Here is a 20,969-nt window from a genome sequence, read left to right as displayed (position 1 = left end):
AATATCATTGTGGAAGACACAGGTCTAAGGATGTGGGCTTATGAAAAATAGATTTTCAATCACTTTTAATGACTTTAAATTCTTAATTTATGTTGTCTTGTACCTGTATGTTTTACATGTACTAATTCATAGATGGCATATTTTGGACGGATGTAAAATATTTCGTAGCACAAATCTAAAACATATATAATCAATACTAAGTCTTAAACATAATACTTTATAACTTAAATGTAATACTTCATAGCATAAATTTAAAACATTGTTTAAACTTTATACTCGTCAAGAATTGAATTGAAGTAATCATGAACATTATCTCCTTGTTTGAGTTCATAAAGCATACTTTCTACAACAAATAACTCAACTGTATTTTCAAAACTAGAGGAGGTTTCTCGTGCTGCTTTATAGATTTCTTGAACTGTAATAAAGGAGAAAATTTTTGCTGTGTTGATTACCTATGACATGACCACATTGTTCTGTCTTCCATGTTGCATCTTGTTTGCTTGGAGGAACATCACTGGTACGATAGTCTTCTTTACCTTTCCCACATACATACATCATCACAGGTTGAGACCATTGGAGGTAATTATGACCAATCAATTTGTGGTTGGTGATGGAAGATGGCTACTATTAGATGAGCCCAAATTAGGGTTAGGAGATGGGACATGAGGAGAGGTTATTTCTAATGATGAAGAGGTTGGCTCATTGGTAGCCATGGTGATAACAATTTGCAGCAATTAGGCCTTAGAACCTGGCGTTGATACCATGTAGAAAGAATTGGTAGAAAACCTGCTATTTCTTATTGATTATACTCAATAATATATAATAATACAATAATAGGGAAAGGAAAAGTAAACCTGCATAATTACATAGCACTGTTCTGTCTGTTCTGTTGTAGGAAACAAAACAATTTCCTAATTCATAATATACAGACTAACTTATATGTATATACTATTCTACAATAGGTATTAAGTCATACACACTCCTGAACATATAAAACATTTTGATTCAGGTCAGGCATCATTGCATCTATAAAAAGATGGAAATCAGAAGTATACTGAATGTTTTCCAACATCTGTATGAACAGGTAATAGAGATGTGAAATTGTTAAAATTCATAACACCAGCATTAATTGCAAGAAAATGAGGGATTGCCATAAGAGTTGCATCTTGAAGAACAAAAGTAAAATAATAACAGTCACAGAGAGCCTTCCCAAAAAAAAAAAAAAAAAAAAAAAAAAAAAAAAAAAAAACCAGTCACAGAGAGAAATATTACAGTGCTCCAGGAAAAGTGAAGGAAATTTCCCAGGGAAATCATGCAAACAAAGTACAAGTAGTATTAAGAAATTAACTCAACATATTAGATGAAAGGAAAACAACATAATGAAAATTTTCAAAAATCAGTACATTCCTGAAAAGCACATGGACCATGAATTGGAGCCAGAAGCGAAAGCACAATGGTTATGTAAGTCATATTGATTATCAAAAGTATATATGCCTTGATCTCTCAAGAAGACTTAGTATTTTCTGTAAATTTAAGCACTGTATACTTATTTGAGAGTTGGTGAGAGAATATTTCTGCACCATTAGAATAACTCCATTTCTTGCCTTCCAAACATAGATCACCACGTATGCCCTAACTCCTAACTTATTTAGTTATTTCCAGCAGCAAGTTAGATTATAACTCCAGGTAGATCATTGAATGAACTTATAACATTTCCTGGAAGATAAGAGTTTAGTAAATCAATATACTTATTCTGCAACATATTATATTTCTAAGTCTAGTTGTGATAATACGTAATCAACGCAGAGCAGCAGGGAAATTATTGTCTATGTTCATATTTGAATATAAACCTTCATTTAAACAGAAATTGTTCATTATGTCAACATATGGAAGAACTTTTGTTATAAATCAGTCCTTTGGAAGACTTAAGATCCTAATCTCCATCCCTGGAATGTCAGTAATCAACAGGATTTTATTATTCACATCCCATCACATCAATAACAAATAGATTTATCAAAGTTTAGAGGAAAGATTTGTTAAGAGCAATTCTATCATTGTGAAATTAAAATCAACTGCATTAGGTTTACAAATCAAATTACATATTGTTATCAGAAAATATAAGATATTTTCAAGCTACTTCAAAAGCATAAAACATCTAGTGATCTAGAAAATGTTTTCATAATTCATAAAATAAATGCTAAAAAGGCCATTTCAATTTTCAGATCATAAAATAATCAGTGAACCTAAACACTGATACCATCAATTTCCATGCAAGTCATAATTCATTGTTTTCTAGAGTACCTTAAAAATCTAAAAGCAGCTGTGGAAGTATCCTCTCTAAATGTGTTGCTTCGATTCTATGAGTACCTTCAGCTTCAGCAATAGCAGCAGCACGCTGCACAGCTTCTACATTACAGAGGAAAGAGGTGTACTTATAGAAATGGGTTTATGTTAAAATATTTACAAAGAAAAACAACATCCAATCAGAGAATAATAGTTTATAGTTATTTCAAATAAGGCACTCAAACCTGCAACAAAAACTCGGAGCAGCTCGCAGCTCAGCTTCAGTGCAGTTGCATTAGCTGCATGGATCAACATAAAACACATAAGGAATCAATCATTTAGATTACAGATATCTTTTTGTAATTCTCAGCAAATAAAACTGTGGGGAGACGGAAATGGTAAAGATGGTGTAAGAGCTGATTCTTTAAGCTACATCCAAATGCTTCCTACAAGAATGTACAGGGCAAGGGCTGAGCATAAATGCTACTGATTGCTGCCAGCTAAGCTGTTTATGAGCATTAATTTATGTCAATAGAAATATACTGTATATTGAAAAACCAAGTCAACTATAATTATCCAAATGAAAGAACCAAACAACCTTCCTTGGAAACACTAAACGATACTCTCCTATGATCTTTGAGATGGTTTCGTAATGTGCTCCACCTTCCATCTCAGTAGGTGAAAAATATAATCTAATTAGCAAAGCACATTGATGGAAACTGGAAAGAACAGTATGGAAAATCATTTTTTACTAATGGCATTACAAACATTCTAGTATTTTTCCTTCATCCACTTTAGCAATTCTTGATCTCTAAGAAACATGCCAAACATAACTCTTTCCAAGATAGAGCATTCCCTACAGAACTTTTAGAGATTACTAAGCCAGATTAAACAGGTTCTTATTCACTACTGAAGCAAACTACAGACAACTCAATACATATAGCTTGCTTCTGACAATCTTAAAATAGGAAATTTTTAATGTTCATTCTTGTCCTACTGTAATCAACAACATACACAAGCAAGAGTACATGAAATTGATAAAATGCACAGTATTCGAATATCAAAATTCAAAACAAATATTTAATTTCTCACCAAAAGTAGGCCGATTTTTCCTGGAGGCGCTAGCTGCTCCGACAATCTCGGTGTCCATAGTTTGGGGGAGTTCATTTTTCTCGCGATCTGCAGGGAAATTCGTCAAAGTAAGTCTCGAAAGTGGAATCGAAGGGAAATGATATAGAGGAAAAGGTTAAAAGCGGGACCAGCAGCTCTTCTTCTCCAAACGAGCTTGAAGATTTCGTGAACCAAGTCCTATTTTATTTACAGACCAAAAAAGGGAGAAAAAAAAATTTTGAGGACGAGAAATCTCTGGAAAAAAAAAATTGAAAAGAAGAGCATAGAGAATAAAGGGAATTACAGGATCAAAAGTGCAATTCTTCTCGATTTCCATCGGAATTTGGATGTTCAGAAGACCAGAATGCTAGGGGAGCCTTTGTTTCGAATTAGTTTCGTATGATTCGCGGGATAAAATTGCGGGAATACTGATACTGTGGCCATCTCCTATTTATTTATTTTTTAAAATGGAAAAATGATACTCCGTACATGAAAATGAGTTTTGTTTGATTGTTTCAACTTAATAATTTCTTAAGGTTACATTTGTTTGAGATCCGCTCACAATCTTTATATTTATATTGGATTGAGTCAATACACAAATATAATATTTATGCTATCAAATGTAATACTAAATTAAAAATAAAATAATTGTTACTTAAAAAGAAAAATGTAATATTTTTAAAGACAAATAAAATACGTTTACATTTTAATGTCAAAATATTACTCTTTTCATCAAAAAGTATTATATTTTCATTTATAAGTAATGTTATACTTATAAAGAAAAGTGTAATATTTTTTATAAAACATGTAATACTTTTATATCAAAATGTAAAAATATTATATTTTTCTTCAAAAATATTATGTTTTCCTATATAAGTAATAAACATTTTATTCTGATTTAGTATTATATTTGCTAATATAAGTATTACACTTCATATTAACATGACCCGTCTCACAATGATCCGTGAGACGATCTCACACATGTTTTTATCAATTTCTTATGGACTTGGGCATCCTCAATGGTGGGGATTTTCGTGTAATTTTTGTAGGTAGGATTATGAAATAGATTATGAGAGATGATAGAAAACAAAAACAAAAACAAAACAAAAAAAAAATTTTAAAAAAAAAAAAACAAACAAACAAATATGACAGTAAAAAGAGAAAAGAAATTTTTTTTAAAAAAAGTCTTTTACGCGCCCGTTGGGCGCACATCTTGCGTGCGACATGCAAACCATGTGCGCTACTCATTTCCACACGGGCCGTACATATCATACAAAAGACCCTAACTCCTGCAAGCAATTCACTCATTCTCTCTCTTCCTATTATCTTCTTCACATCACCCATTTTCTCCTAAAAAAACTGTGAAGGCTCTATTAGGATGGCTTTATGCTCATCAACAAAATTACTAACATTATGTTAAGACTATAATTTCATCATAAATGAGTTGTTTAGATTATTGAAATACTATAGTGATACTATGGAAAGTATCAATGTTTAGAGACAATAAGTTTTTCAATGAATCCTCCTCATCTTCCAAGCTGATATTCGCCGTGGAGTTAATAATTCGCTGAACATCCATGGCTTTCGCACTCTTGTCCGTTGCCGAACTCGAAGAAAGCTGTCGTAACCCTAGATCGCAGGGAGCTTATCGCAGAAAACCCTAGTCGCAGGGAGAGTTTCTCCCTCTAAACCATATCTTTAATATCATCAAGCCTCCTTTCCCCATCATCTTAGTTCATTGCATTCACCGGAAACGGGAGAGGAAGGGATGAACTCGCTTGGGAAGAAGAAAAGAGACGTGAAATGATCAAAATACCCTCATTATTTTAACAATTAAAATTTTTCGGCGAAATTTGACCAACAATTTGGTCGGAGTGACCAAAATTGACAAAAAATGCATAGTTAAGGTACTAAATTGACACTTTAATAGTCAAGGACTGAAATTAACAAGATCACTATAGTCATATGACCACAATTGAAATTTCCTCTTTCAAAGTTTTATGAAATTCGAAAAGTTAATTAATCACTCTATGTTATTAGTTTGTGGGCTTATTTGACATTTTTCTCTTTTAATTATAGATTTGCACTTTTTAAAAATTTTGGTATTTTATTTGTTTGGATGTACTTAACATTGATGGCTAATGTGTAATATTTTATCATTGTGTGAAATAAAAATACTTAAAATGCAAATTTAAAGTGTTTATATCAATACAACATAGATAAAAATACTTCATCTGTTTCACTTTATCAATCTTAATTTCATTTTTAATTTGTTCCATTATATTATTTACCTTCATAAAAATAAACACTACTATTATTCAGATTTTTTTTCGCAAATTAAACTACTATGTACTTCAAATTGCTTTAAAAAAAAATATGTGTACTTCAAATTTTTATTATTTTGAATTTTATTGGCAAGTGAGCCTAATATCCTTTATAATCTCTCTCAATTCCATCTATAATAGCATCATTTTCTTTTGCCTCTTTGGTTATTGACAAAAATCTTCATAGTATTCTACTATTACATATTATTGTGTTCTTTATTTACAAAAAAAAACAACTGAATTAATTATGTATACACCATTATAAAACTGATACTGCTAATTATTACGTAAGCAATAAATAAACAACACGAGACCAAATAAAGCAAGTAAATATCTTTATTGATCACGGTGAAGGCCCTAAGTACAATCTACTTGGTTGCTCTGAGTACCGACTGACTGCGGTCGGGATTCTCTAACAACAACCTATCGATCGTCCAAAAGTCTTTCACACTGTAGCTACTGTGGGTATTTATAGCCGCTGCGTCGGAGACACAAATCCGGTCGTTCGGCATACTCTCCACGTAGCCACCACGTGTCGTCCTCCCGGGTGCCCTGTCTGTCGTCGCAAGGAACCGCCACGTGTCTTTTGTCAGCTCTCTCGCCAAAGGGCTACCGCTCGGTGATCGACACGGTCGCTCGAGCAACTCCCGGTCGGACCCCGACCGGGTTCTTCACAAGAAGCCCGACCTGCTACCTGCAAAGACAAGAAGAAAAAGACAAAGGCATACCAACCGGGGTAAAATTATGTCGGTCGGGATATTCCCTACCAAGAGCCCCCCAGCCCGGACCTTTTTGACCGTTCGGGAAAAAACGGGACGGGATGAAGAAGCCCAACCGTCAGCCATCAAACCGACCAGCCAGCTGTCATTCCTTCCCTCGCCACGTGTCGGCCACTGCCGGCCTCTGCGACTGCAACAGTCGCCTCGGAATCAGCGCGGGTCATGTCACGCAAGTGGACTCGTTTCCCGCCTAAATGCTCTCCTATAAATAGGCCCTTGAGGCCCTCATTTGAACTTTCTCCAGTCTATTTCTTCGATCGGTACCCTCAGAGAGTCCCGAGCAGAGCACTTCAGCAAGGCAGTCGAGCAAAAAGACTTCAAGACTCTTTTCGCAAAGCACCTCCAATCGGTAAGCTCCCAGCCCTCTTTTACTTAACACTTTCATTCATACGTAGAACTGATAGGCCAACTAACTGTCCCGGACGTCTCAAGTTCTTTACTAACCCCGACCGACCTTTAGGTAGATCGAAATGACGGACTCTGACAGCCAAAACGCCTCGATTGCGGACTACGACGAGGAAGTCAAGTATCTCAGCGACAAAGAGGTGGACATCATGTCCTACTCTCCCGAGGTCATCCACCGACCGGCACAAGCCCTCGAGCGGGCTCCCGAACGAAGAGAAACATCAAGCTCCTCCGGGTCATCGAGCTCTAGCTCAAGCGGGTCGGGGAGTTCTAGCGAAGAAGAAGAAGAAGGAACCTCGACGGGCAGACAAGATTCCCCACCCGAGGGCGTTAGGGAAACGCCAACCCGGGTGATTGGGGATCACCTGGAAGCCATTCCTCGAGGAGACGACCGGGAAAACACTCCCGAGCCGGCCGAGGAAGATACAGCCGGACCGGCCGCACCAGCAGCTGAGGAGTTCGAATTCTTGAACAGCGAGAATGTCGAACAGCAAATGAGCCGGTTGACCAAAGGTGAAGCGGCCAGGATCGCTGAGAGGCTCAGGGGTCGGGTAGAATTCGACACAAGCCGGAGGCTCGGGAATGTCATCGACCGGCATCAGGGCAAATGGATCGGGATGCACTACGACTCCCTGATGGCCCCGATTGCTATTCCTTTCCCCCTTCTCTTGACAGCCTTCTTGGGGTACTACCGGGTCGTTCCAGCCCAGATTTGTCCCAACTCGCACAGGATCATCGCATGCTTCCCCCAGATATGCGCTCGGCACGAAGCGGCTTGCACGATGGAGCTATTCAACTACATCTACCAAGTAAAGGTTCTCTCGGGCAGCTACGGAGGCAGATTTCTGATGCTACAATCCCGAGCAGATATGTGCGCGATTAAAGGGCTGCCCGGGAACAACAAGGGATGGAAGAACCGGATCTTCTCCCTCAAGTACGATCCTTGGATCCTCCCGGTTGACCGTGCTTGGAGCACTCACTATCGGAAGCAAGTTGTGCCAGTCGAGACGCAAGCGCTCAAGGACACTGTCGCTCGGATCTCGAGCGAACTGCACGAGTATACGATCTTCCGGACAGCCGAGAGTCTCGAGGCGGCTAGACTCCCGCCCCCTGTGTACGACCTGCGGGAGAAATATCCGCCCGTGCCGATGGGCGTGACGGTCGCCAAGACGTCCAAACGGAAGAAGAAAGGTTTAACACCAACTAACTTCTCCCGATCATAACTTCCCGAGCACTGCTTTATCTTCCCGACTTAACTAACTTTTGCTTTGTTTATAGCAATGGCGGAGTTCGGAGATGACGACGCTCCTCTTCCCCCGCCCGCCAAGATCTCCCTTGGCGGCAAGAAGAAGCCGAAGGCGAAACCGGCTGGGCAAAAGGAGGTCCCTATAGCCCGACCCCTAAGCGCCTCGACCATCACGACGGCCGAGGGCTTTGTCGTTGAGCCGACCGACGTCCTGGTTACCCGGGTAGAAGTCGCCTGGGGCAAGGAAAAAGTGCCCGAGCAGGGCGTGGCCGAGGTGGGCGGTATTAAGCGCCGCCGAGAACAACGCAGCCTGAGCCCTTCGACCAGGCGAAACAAGGACGAGCCGTCCATCTTGGCCCGTATCGGCAACGCCGGGCCGATCAGAGAGGATCTGGGGAAGATGACCCCGACTCAAGTGGCTGAGAGGATCGGCCACGACCTGGCCGAGGTAAGCCTCCTCCAACTAATTTCTCCTTTTTTATGCAAGTGTTCCTAACCGGGCTAACTTTGAGTGTCTTTTGCATTGCAGATTTCCCGAGCGGCCCAGCTTTTGCAAGGTCGGGCCATGCTGGCCGAGGAAGCCGACCGCCACAAGAAGGCCGCCGCTCGACGCCTTCAAGAGGTCCGGGACATCCAGGCCGAGCTGGAGAAGGTCCAAAAGGACCTGAAGAAGAGCGAGGAAGATCGGGTCCTGGCGGAGAAGGTCGCCCAACGGGCGATCGGGGACGCCAAAGAGCTGAAAGCCCGACTTGACAACTCGAACGAGCTGGTCCAGTCGGTCTTCAAAGATAACGAGACGGGCTCAGCTTTCCTCACGGCCGCCCGGGGAACGAAGGTCGGGGAGGACCTGATCTTATCGTTTGGTCGGTGGGCCTTTAAGGCTGGGCAGCGGAAGATGCTTGAGCGGGCCCGGACCCGGATGGGGCAGGCCCTGGAGGGGGACGACCTCCAGTTGGTCCTTTCGGCGCTTCCTCCAGACTTGGCCGACCCCGGTCCCTCTCCTTTCGCCCCAAAAGACAGGGCGAATGAGCCCAGCGGATCCACTGCGGCCACTTCGAGCGGGAAGGAGGCTTCCGAGAAAGGCGGAGCTCAGGAGGTGAAGAAGTAGAGAAAGCTGTACTCCTCCTTTTTTTGTACTGACTTTAATCGGGAGCCCGGTCCCGAATTTGTACCAGGCACTCTTTTCAATCAATGAAAGTCGTTTTTTGTTTAACTTGTGTCGTTCGTCTCTCTTTCCGCATTTTTACTTTTAGTCATACATGTGCCGACCCTAATGCTCGACCTCCTGGCCTTTTGGCCCGGTCCTGCACTACTCGACCCGTTCGACGCCCAACCTTATGGCCTTATGGCCCGGTCGTGCATCCGAGATTTCGACGTCAAACTGGCCAACCCGATCGGGTTTACCCGATCTTCAGGCCTTGTCAAAATTTTGAAAATAGGTAAGCCCCCACGGTCGGGATTTTCCCGAACGACGGGCCTATATAAATACTTCCTTCATCCCAGCCCCCACACTATTGTGCCCTTGAGGTACGAGTGGGTGCGATAGTGGAAAGAAGTTGGACGGATCGGGGAATTGCTGAGAGCTCCTAGCTTTCCCGATCAGTGGCGTGACCCCAGTGTCCGCCGAAGAGGAGCGCATTTGACCGGTCGATAGACTCGCCCGGTCGATGTAACTTGACGATTAATCGATCTGCGCGCAATGAAGGTAAAGAAAATAACCGATCGGGCCGTTGTATGCAAACGGTCGAGCAATCACCGATCGTATATACATTAAACCTTCCCGCTCGCAGGCGGTTAAAATAAATATTTACAATCATAAATTTAATTACAAACGACGACCGGGACTAACTCGCAGGTTGAGCCCCCACTTCGTCCACAGATTACAAAAAATAGGCTAATGCCTAAACATAACGAGGTGCTCGGAATTCCAAGTCCCCTCGATCACCCGACCGGTTGTCGTCTCCAGTCGGTACGTACCCGGCCCTATGATAGCGCTGATGATGTACGGCCCTTCCCAATTTTGAGCTAGCTTCCCGCCCTCCAAAGGCTGACTGGCTTCCCTTCGTCGTAGAACGTAATCTCCTACCTGAAAATAACGAGGGTTGACCTGGACGTCCTTTGAACTCTTGACTCGCTTCTGATACTCGGCCATACGCTGAGCGGCTAGCTCTCTTTTTTCCTCGACCGCATCGAGATCCACGACCATCGCATGTTCGTTATCTTCCGCGTTGTAAGTTCTCTCTCGATCGGTCGGGATCCAAGCCTCGATCGGGAGTCGGGCTTCTGCTCCATAAACCAGGGCGAAAGGGGTCTCCAAAGTAACTTCCCTCGGAGTCGTCCGATAAGTCCATAGCACATATGGCAACTCATCGGCCCAACTATGACCAACCGAGTGTAGCTTCTTTTTTAGACCTTCCAAAATCGTCCGGTTAGCATTTTCAACCTGCCCATTCCCCTGCGGGTAAGCCGCCGACGACCGGACGTGAGTCGTCCCGATCGTGGCCAAGAAGTTTTGGAAATACTGGCTTACGAATTGGCGACCGTTATCACTGATGAGATGCACGGGCACACCAAAGCGGGAAATTACATTGCGCCAAAGGAACCGAGCACACTGCTGAGATGTGATCGTGGCTAAGGGCTCGGCTTCTATCCACTTGGAGAAGTAATCGATGGCGACAATCACGAACTTTCTCCGACCGGAGAGCTGAGGAAAGGGGCCCAAGATGTCTACCCTCCACCTAGCAAAGGGAATTGCAGTCGTGACCGGCTGATAGAAGGTTGCCGGTCGTCCAGGCATCCGGGCGAACAGTTGGCACGTCTCACATTCCCGAGCTAGCTTCTCACAGTCTAGCTGGAGGGACGGCCAATAGTACCCGATCAGCATGATACGACGGGCTAGTGAACGGCCTCCTTGGTGTGAAGAACAAATACCCGAATGCAATTCCTTCATGACCAGGTCGGCCTCAAATGCGGTCAAGCAACGCATAAGAGGGCCTCCGTACGATCGCCTATAGAGACGACCGTCCAAAACTTGGAACCTTGGGGCTCTAAGCTTGGCCTTCCGAGCACGTTGGGGGTCGTCCGGAAGTCGACCGTGCTCGAGGAACTCCTTCAGATCGGTGATCCAACTGTCTTCTACCGGCTGGATTGGATTGACCGGTAGGCGATGGATGCTATGTCTCGGGATCACCAGAATCCGAGCTATCTTTGACATGTGTTCCGGGGCGTCTTGAGCCAACTTAGATAAGATGTCCGCGTCGGCATTATCCAATCGGGGTATATGCCGGACGGTATACCTCCGGAACTGTGCAAGCTTTTCCATGGCTAGATCTCGGTATAACTGCAGACGCTCACCATTGACTTCATAATCTCCGAGAACCTGCCCGACCACGAGCGCAGAATCTGTTTGAGCTCGGATGTATTCAGCCCCCAGGTCCCGAGCGCACTGTAAGCCATTGATGAAGGCTTCATACTCGGCTTCATTGTTAGTCGGATGGAACTGATACATGAGAGCAAAATACACTTTGAATCCTTCTGGGCTCGTGACCACCACTCCTCCTCCTGCCCCTTTCTTGCTACTCGAACCATCAGTAGCCAACGACCACCACTCATCCTCGGGATCCGCAACCTCCGGGGGTCGGGTATCCCGGGCGGTGCACTCGACCAAGAAGTCAGCCAAAACTTGACCTTTGATGGCTGGTCTCGGTCGGTATTTGATCGCGTACTGGGTTAGCATTAACGCCCACTTGACTAGGCGACCGGATGATGAAGCAGTTCGGAGGACTGGCCCGATCGGTTGATCGGTCAATACGCGAATTGCTCGACCCTGGAAGTAGGGAGCCAACTTCTTCGCGGCAATGTACAGGGCGTAGACGACCTTCTCTAACCGGGAGTACCGGAGCTCGGGACCATGTAGCGCATGGCTTACATAGTACACCGGTCGCTGGACCCCTTCCGGATCGGTTCGGCACAATACTGCGCTTACTGCACAATCGGAAACGGCGAGGTATACGTCTAGCTCTTCTCCGAGCTCGGGCTTTGAGAGCACAATTGGTGACATGAGATACTCTTTCAGCTCATCAAAAGCCGCTCGGCATTCTTCGTCCCAGACGAATCCATTAACTTTCCGCAATACCTTGAAGAAAGGTAAAGCGCGCTCGGCTAACTTTGAGAGGAACCGGCTGAGAGCTGCCAACCGACCGGTCAATTGCTGGACCTCCCGAACGGTAGAAGGTGGTTGCATGTCCAGAATCGCTTTTACTTTGGCTGGGTTGGGCTCGATTCCCCTCTTGGTCATCATGTAGCCGAGGAACTTGCCGGTCTGAACCGCAAATGTGCACTTGGTCAGGTTCAGCCGTAACTGGTACTTCCTCATGATCTGGAAGCACTCCCTGAGGTCCCGAGTGTGGTCGGATCGGTCCCGACTCTTGACCAGCATATCATCTATGTAAGCTTCCATCGTTCGGCCTAACAGATCGGCGAAGAGCATATTGACCATCCTCTGGTAGGTTGCTCCCGCGTTACGGAGGCCGAACGGCATCACTCGGTAGCAATACAGCCCGTTCGGGGTCACAAAGGCTGTCTTGCTCTCATCTTCATGGTGCATCATGATTTGATGGTAACCCTTAAATGCATCCATGAAACTCATTAACTTGGCCCCGGCCGTCTCGTCGACCATCTGGTGGATACTCGGTAGAGGATACGGGTCGAGCGGACAGGCCTTATTGAGGTCGGTAAAATCGATGCACATCCTCCAAGCTGGGGGCTTAGGAACAAGGACAATGTTAGCCACCCACTCGGGATAGATTACCGGTCGGATGTGCTCGATCGCCGCCATCTTCTTGACTTCTTCTCTAACAAACTCGCGGCGATCAGAAGAAAGGTGCCGGGTCTTCTGCACGACCGGCTTTGCTGCGGGATCGACGACTAACTTGTGACAGATTACCGATCGATCGATCCCGGGTATATCTTCGGGCCCCCATGCAAAGATTTCGGCATACTCCCGGAGTATGGCCAAGATGTCCGCTCGGAGCTCGGGGGTTAGGGCCCGGCCAATCTTAATCTTCCTGTCCGGTCGGTCCTCGGACAGGGGAACGTCCTCTATCTCTTCGGAAGGCTCAGGCTGCTCCTTTCGATCCTTAGCCTCCTCTTTGGCTATGGTATTCACCCGTGAAGATTGACCGGAGTCACGTCTGTTGACCGCTCGGGTGTAACACTTCCGGGCGGATTGGACGTCGCCGCGGACTACGCCGACCCCATTCGGGGTGGGGAATTTCATGCACAGGTGGGGCATAGGAATTATCCCACCGATCTTCATAATGGCGGGTCGGCCTAAGATAATGTTGTGGACGCAATGGAGGTTGACCACAACAAACTCTAACTCCGTCTTGATCGACTTTGGGGATGTGCCGATCTCAACCGGGAGCGTTATTTTTCCCTCGGGGTACACAAGAGCCCCGGTAAAACCAGACAGTGGTACACCGACCGGAGTCAGCTCCTTCCTGTCAAGTCCCAGCTTCTCGAACACGTCCAAATAAAGGACGTTCACACTGCTGCCAATGTCCACCATAGCCCTCTGAACATCCGTCCCTTTCACATCGATCGTGACCACGAGCGCCTCCATGCCATGGTCACCGCTGCTAGGTTGATCTTCAAGGGTGAAGGTTATGGGCTCCATCTTTTGCCTCTTCCCGGTCTCCCGGGAATCCACTATGGTGACCGGGCAATTACTCCTCGGTCGGGAAGCGTCTTCCAATCCACCGAAAATGACGTGGATGGTCGGCTTTCCTACTGTTCGGCTGCTAGACGGAGGGTCAGGGTCCCGTCGGTCATCGCGACGATCATCTCTTCGATCGTCTCTTCGGTCCTGACCTGACCGATCGGAGCGTCCATCACGATCAGAGCGATCGGAACGGTGATGGGAGCGCCGGTGATCTCTCCGATCGGTGTTCCTCTTGGGGTCTTCTCTCCTCCCCACACACTTGTCCAACTTCCCCAGATTGAGCAAATCCTCCAACAGTTGGCGCAAGTGGGTACACTCTTCAGTGTCATGCCCGGCACATCGATGGTAAGCGCAATGATTACTCTTGTCGGGGCCGTCTCGATCGGGATGGAGGAGTTTGATGAGATTGTAGGACTGGGCGTACTGCATGGCCTCCGCTGCGGATCGGTTCAGGACCGTAAACTCACCAGGCCTGGTACGGGATCGGGGATGGTCATCACCCGATCGGTGTTCCGCCCGGCCGGCCGGTTTACGGGACGAAGACCCGACCTCCTGCGAGCGCTTTACGGCATTCGCCTCGCCGGCGTTGGCATAATCTGTGACCCTTCGAAGGGCCTCCTCATATGTGGCCGGGGGGTGTAGAATGAAGTCTTGGTACAAATAACCCGCCCGGAGGGAGATGTGAAGCATATGGGTGGCGGTCGCGTCATCCATGGGCTCGACCTCCCCGACCGCCGCCTTCCATTTGACGAGGAAGTCGGTCAAGCTCTCCCCTTCAAGCTGCTTAGCCTTCTCCAGATACATATAGGGCTTCCTCACCACCTTGGAAGTGATGAACTTCCTCACAAACTTGATCGCCAAGGTGTCAAACTTGTCGATCAAACCCGGCTGCAAGGTTCGGAACCATTCCGCCGCTCGACCGGTAAGCGTGGAATAAAAAACCCTACACATTACGGCGTCTGATACGCCCTTCAGCATCATATTGCTGTAGAAGTCGTTAACATGGACCTCGGGGTCCGTCCGGCCATCGTAACTCTTCTCTTCGGAGACCTTTAAATCAAGCGAGTAAGGCTGAGCCATCACTGCCGCTGTAAAAGGCGCCTGGTGTAAGGTCGATTGGTCGACCGGGGGTCTTGCAGGGTGCGCGCTTCTGAATTGCGCAAACTCCGCCTGGAGGTTGTAGAGCAATCCTCGGGTCTCATTGAGCTCGGCGGCTTGGGCAGCTTGGGCTGCGTCCCGAGCGTGTCGTCGTCGGTGAGATCTCGACCTGCTATGCCCGGATGAAGCCTCCTGGCTGGCTTCCTGCATCTGTACGTCTTCCTGCTGGCGGTTCGGGTCTTGGGGCCCCAAACGCTGCCGCATCTCCGGTCGAAGACGATCAAAAGCTGCCGCTCGGGCAACTTCTTCGGGGTCCTCCGCTTGGGCGGGAACCTCGGTTGCTTGCTGGGCCTGCCGTGGTGCCTCCATCGCATCAGCACCCCCCGACCCTAACCGCGAACGAGCCGAGCGTCGAGCCCGGGAAGCGGACTGATGCTGCGGCTCTACTTGTGCGGCCGGGTAAACTGGAGGGGCGGGGGCTGGAGCCGTGTACGTAGGCGTGTATGGTGGATAGCCAACCGGGGGTGTGTAGTACATCGGTTGGCCAGGCCAATACCCGTATGGCGGAGGTGGGACCGGGTATGGATACTGGCCGAGATACATCATCGACTATTGTGGATATGTCTGACCGGGTGTTGGGTACCCCGGTTGAATGTAGTTGACCGGCTGTTGGGCGGCCGAGTATGTGTTGGATGGATGTGGTGGTGAGAGGTTGAGGTTGATGTCCATGGTCTGACCTTGTTGTTGCGTTGCCTGGTGGTCGGATGAACTGGCTGCATCCGCCTGGTCGTCAGCAAAAAGGTTTTGTGCCCACGGATACATTGTTGATGAAGGACCGGGTGCTCGCCAAGACGTTTGCTTTCTCGCACGGGTCCCCACGGACGGCGCCAAAATGATACTGCTAATTATTACGTAAGCAATAAATAAACAACACGAGACCAAATAAAGCAAGTAAATATCTTTATTGATCACGGTGAAGGCCCTAAGTACAATCTACTTGGTTGCTCTGAGTACCGATTGACTGTGGTCGGGATTCTCTAACAACAACCTATCAATCGTCCAAAAGTCCTTCACACTGTAGCTACTGTGGGTATTTATAGCCGCTGCGTCGGAGACACAAATCCGGTCGTTCGGCATGCTCTCCACGTAGCCACCACGTGTCGTCCTCCCGGGTGCCCTGACTGTCGTCGCAAGGAACCGCCACGTGTCTTTTGTTAGCTCTCTCGCCAAAGGACTACCGCTCGGGCAACTCCCGGTCGGACCCCGACCGGGTTCTTCACAAGAAGCCCGACCTGCTACCTGCAAAGACAAGAAGAAAAAGACAAAGACATATCAACCGGGGTAAAATTATGTCGGTCGGGATATTCCCTACCAAAAACAGTATACTATCATATGCACAATTAGTAATTTATTTTTCAATGACTTCATCAATGTCAATTCAATAATAATTTTCTTCCTTAACAAAAGATTATATAAATACACAGATGTATAGTAGTACATCTTTGATGAAATTCTTTTCTACTTGTCTTTCACCGCATAGGCAAATCACATGTTTTTTAAATATCCTTCATCTCCAGTATATTTTATCATAATTGGTCTAATAAGCTTTGTGAGGAAATACGGGAGATGAAGGATATTTGAGAAACATGTGATTTGCCTATGCGATGAAAGACAAGTAGGAGAGATTTTGATCAAAGATGTTTGCACGGGTTACATCTGTGTGATTGTAATTTTTAAAAATAACGATTTTATCCTCCATTTTAGCACATAATTCACATTTTGACTAGCAGAGGATCACAAGATGTCACTTTTAAAGCTTAGAGAATTGTGTCTGGTCAATTTAAAATTTTGGGATCATGACGAGTAATACATCAATACTTAGAGGATCATTGAAGGTATTAATTAAAAAATAAATAAAATAATGCAATAATATTTGATGATTAAAAGTTAAATTTGCTCGTGAAATATGCAATATGCAACCCACAAAGTTAGACTAAATACTAAATAAACAAAGACGATGGCATTTAATGGCAGCTGCCTGACATGTGAAAAATCACATCTAATGAAGCAACATTTTAATTCCAAAATTGGAATTGATAGAAAGATTAAAATTTAAAAAAAAATGCTTTGATGGTCAATCATTTTGTTTTTAGATTTTTTTTTTAACGCAAAACAAGTGCATATTTACATTTTAAGTGAGAAAACACAATTAAAAGTCAATGCCTATATTATGGTTCAAATTTGAGATTTTTCATTTAGGAGAACCGCTTGATCATAAGGTACTTGACACTATCTCATCATCATTATCAAATTGGAAATATAAATTAAAACTGAAAAGTGTACAAGGAAAAATCGGGGCATACCCCGGTAGGTACATGGGTGGCCCACCCGACCTCAGGTAGAGGTTGAGTGAGCGCAAGGCAGGAGGGGTGAGATCGACCATCGGATTTATTTATTTAGTCCCAGGCCGCCAGGCCGGCCCACATATATCAAATTACAATAATCTTATCATCATTATTATCTTACAATCGTTATGCGTTGGACCCGTGTCCAGCATACTTGCTGGACACGGGTAAACTGTTATCTTTTTTTTTTTTTTTTTTTTTTTTTTTTTTTTTTTTAAATTTCAGACCGCTTTGTTATATGAGTATATATTCATAATTTTATTACTATATTATTAATAACTGTACATTCATAACTCCATAATTGTACGTTCATAACTCTATAACTGTACATTCATAACTCCATAACTGTACATTCATAACTCCATAACTGTACATTCATAACTCTATAATTGTACATTCATAATTTTCGAAGCTCTATGTTCACAATTTTAGAGCTCTATGTCCATAATTTTATCACTATATGTTCATAATTGTAAGTTCATAATGTTAGAGCTCTTTGTTCATAATTCGATCAATAACTGTACATTCATAATTCCATAACTGTAGATTCATAATCTCATAACTGTAGATTCATAACTCCATAACTGTACATTCATAATCTTCGAAGCTCTATATTCACAATTTTAAAGCTCCATGGTCATAATTTTATCGCTATATATGTTCATAATTGTAAGTTCATAATGTTAGAGCTCTGTGTTCATAATTTCATAATTGCATAACTGTACATTCATAACGGCATAACTGTACATTCATAATAGCATAACTGTACATTCATAATCCAAAAAAAAAAAATAACGCCGTTAACGGCAAAACACACGCGATTTTTTTTTTTTTAAAACTAAATGACGCGTTTTTTCTGAAAAACGACGTCGTTTTGGGCCCGTGTCCACAATTCACTGTGGACACGAGTCCAGGGCATAATTTGCCATTATCTTATGACTTCTCACGATTATACCATGAAGCAAAACAATAGACGAATTGGCTTGCTAATGAAAGTTAGTTGCAACTTTTGTTTTAAAGCCGTAGCTATATATGTCATTTCAAATGATGATTAATGGTAAGTGAAAATTTGTAAAGCGCAGCACCGAAACTGAAGTTGTAACACAAACAATTTGTAACGCAGTTCGGGCAAACAACCCTAATTTGCGAGACACTTCTCAATTTGAGAACTTGTCTAAATCCACTAAAAGCTCAATATTTAAAGTACACTGTTTGGAACTGAAATTACACAATATAATGATCTTTCCTACCAAACTATTGAAACCTAAACACATGTACTACTTTCTAGGGGAATTTAGTATCCTATTCTCAAAGACTCTCGTACCTCACAAGATTAATGTTGAATGCTTGAGATCTACAATAAAGGACATCCCCTATTTATAGTAGCTATTCCTAACAGATTCGTGAATAACAAACATTCCTAATCAAAATAGAACTAGAAAATCTTCAACAATAAATCCCCTTAGAACTAGTATTCTTCAATAACTATTCCTCTGAGTACTGATATTCCTTTATAGAACTGGAATTCTTTTTGCAAATAACTTTGACAAAATACTTTGAGTAAACAGTAAGAAATATTGTTTTAAAGCGTGATTAGTGGGCCAATAATTATGGGAAAAAGCAAAAAGTCCAACTACTTCTTCATGATGACTAAGAAACTTTATTGATTTTGTTTTATTAATTACATTTAGTGAAGATTATGGAGTTAATGATTCGGAGTATTCTGGTTGTCTTTTGAACATATAGGACACACACTTTGAGAAAAACAAACGATAATGAGTTTCATTTCATTAAAAAAAGAGAGAGAGAGAGAAATGTGTTAAGAAAGAATGAGAAAAGGAAAAAAGATTGGCCACCTTATTTCTATTAGACTTTATATTTAAAAAAAAATGAACGACGAATTGTTTTTATTTTACGATTGGATTCCGTGGCATGCTTTTTCAGTGTGCAAAAATTTAAAAATGATTTCGCATAGGATGAGGAGTGATTCACTGCAATCTAATAAGTTTTCATCCTCTTCACTAATTAGGATTCGTCCACGATTTTTAGTATTGATTTTTATTTTTATTTTTTTGTTGAAAAAATGGTCCTTTCAGCAAATTTGCCGTCAAAATTTAACCGAAGAAAAATTCTCCATTTTTAGCAGGGTTAAAATTGACAGTTGGCTTAAGTTTGCAATCGCAGACCGGCAGACTGCTCCTCTTATTCTGACCAATGCGAAAAATCAAACAAAATAAAACCCCCAATTTGCCAGGCACGAACCCTAATATGCGAAGAAGAAGAAAACACATCTACGAACCTTATTAGTTTACTTGGAATACGATTGAATTTCGTAGCGTGCTTTTCCAATGCGAAAAACTCGAGAATGACTTCGCGTAGATTGAGGAGTGATTCGCTGCAATCTTGTAAGTTTTCATCTTTTTTCACTAATTAGGGTTCGTCCACGATTTTTATTTTTTTATTATTATTTTTTTTGTTGAAAATATGGTCCTTTCAACAAATTTGCCGTCAAAATTTAATCGAAGGAAAAATTCTACATTTTTAGCAGGGATAAAATTGACAGTTGGCTTAAGTTTGCAATCGCAGACCGGCAGACCGCTCCTCTTATTCTAACCAGTGCAAAAAATCAAACAAAACAAAACCCCCAATTTGTCAGGCACGAACCCTAATATGCGAAGAAGAGGAAAACACATCTACGAACCTTATTAGTTTATACTTGGAATACGATTGAATTTCGTGGCGTGCTTTTCCGGTGCAAAAAACTCAAGAATGACTTCGCGTAGGTTGAGGAGTGATTCGCTGCAATCTGGTAGGATTTCATCTTTTTCACTAATTAGGGTTCGTCCACGATTTTTATTTTTTATTTTTAATTTTTTTTTTGTTGAAAAAATAGTCATTTCAACAAATTTGCAGTCAAAATTTAATCGAAGGAAAAATTCTCCATTTTTAACAGGGCTAAAATGGACAGTTGGCTTAAGTTTGCAATCCCAGATCGACAGACCGCTCCTCTATTTTCTGACCAGTGCGAAAAATCAAACAAAACAAAACCCCCAATCTGTCAGTTGCGAACCCTAATATGCGAAGAAGAGGAAAACACATCTACGAACCTTATTAGTTTATTTGGAATACGATTGAATTTCGTGGCGTGCTTTTCCAGTGCAAAAAATTCAAGAATGACTTCGCGTAGGTTGATGAGTGATTCGCTGCAATTTGGTAAGTTTTCATCTTCTTCACTAATTAGGGTTCGTCCACGATTTTTATTTTTTATTTTATTTTATTTTTGAAAAAATGGTCCTTTCAACAAATTTGCCGTCAAAATTTAATCGAAGGAAAAATTCTTCATTTTTAGCAGGGCTAAAATTGATGGTTGGCTTAAGTTTGCAATCGCAGACCGGCAGACTGCTCCTCTTATTCTGACCAATGCGAAAAATCAAACAAAACAAAACCCCCAATTTGCCAGTCACAAACTCTAATATGCGAAGAAGAGGAACACACATCTATGAACCTTATTAGTTTACTTGGAATATGGTTGAATTTCGTGGCGTGCTTCTCCAGTGCGAAAAACTCAAGAATGACTTCGCGTAGGTTGAGGAGTGA

At 43.5% G+C, this 20,969-nt stretch overlaps 1 protein-coding gene across 3 annotated transcripts; it reads right to left on the bottom strand.

Annotated features, from left to right (window-relative positions):
* Positions 1-317: 317 nt before the first annotated feature.
* On the bottom strand, positions 318-3,806 carry LOC109180006 (centromere protein X). Of its 3 annotated transcripts, none has more exons than XM_019329489.1 (6): positions 3,698-3,806; positions 3,543-3,591; positions 3,376-3,462; positions 2,529-2,582; positions 2,302-2,406; positions 318-786 (listed from the first exon to the last, which is right to left on the bottom strand). In XM_019329489.1, the coding sequence occupies exons 1-5, from the start codon at positions 3,728-3,730 to the stop codon at positions 2,303-2,305; spliced, it is 327 nt and encodes a 108-aa protein (XP_019185034.1). In that variant the 5' UTR covers positions 3,731-3,806; the 3' UTR covers positions 318-786; position 2,302. The 3 variants fall into 3 exon arrangements, with proteins under 3 accessions (XP_019185034.1, XP_019185035.1, XP_019185033.1); XM_019329490.1 differs by lacking the exon at positions 318-786 and adding an exon at positions 1,726-1,946; XM_019329488.1 differs by lacking the exon at positions 318-786 and having other exon boundaries at positions 2,058-2,406.
* Positions 3,807-20,969: the final 17,163 nt, after the last annotated feature.

This window comes from Ipomoea nil, unplaced genomic scaffold (assembly GCF_001879475.1).
Source record: "Ipomoea nil cultivar Tokyo-kokei standard unplaced genomic scaffold, Asagao_1.1 scaffold0987, whole genome shotgun sequence".
NCBI classification, from domain to species: domain Eukaryota; kingdom Viridiplantae; phylum Streptophyta; class Magnoliopsida; order Solanales; family Convolvulaceae; genus Ipomoea; species Ipomoea nil.
This window is presented reverse-complemented; position numbering and strand designations above follow the sequence as displayed.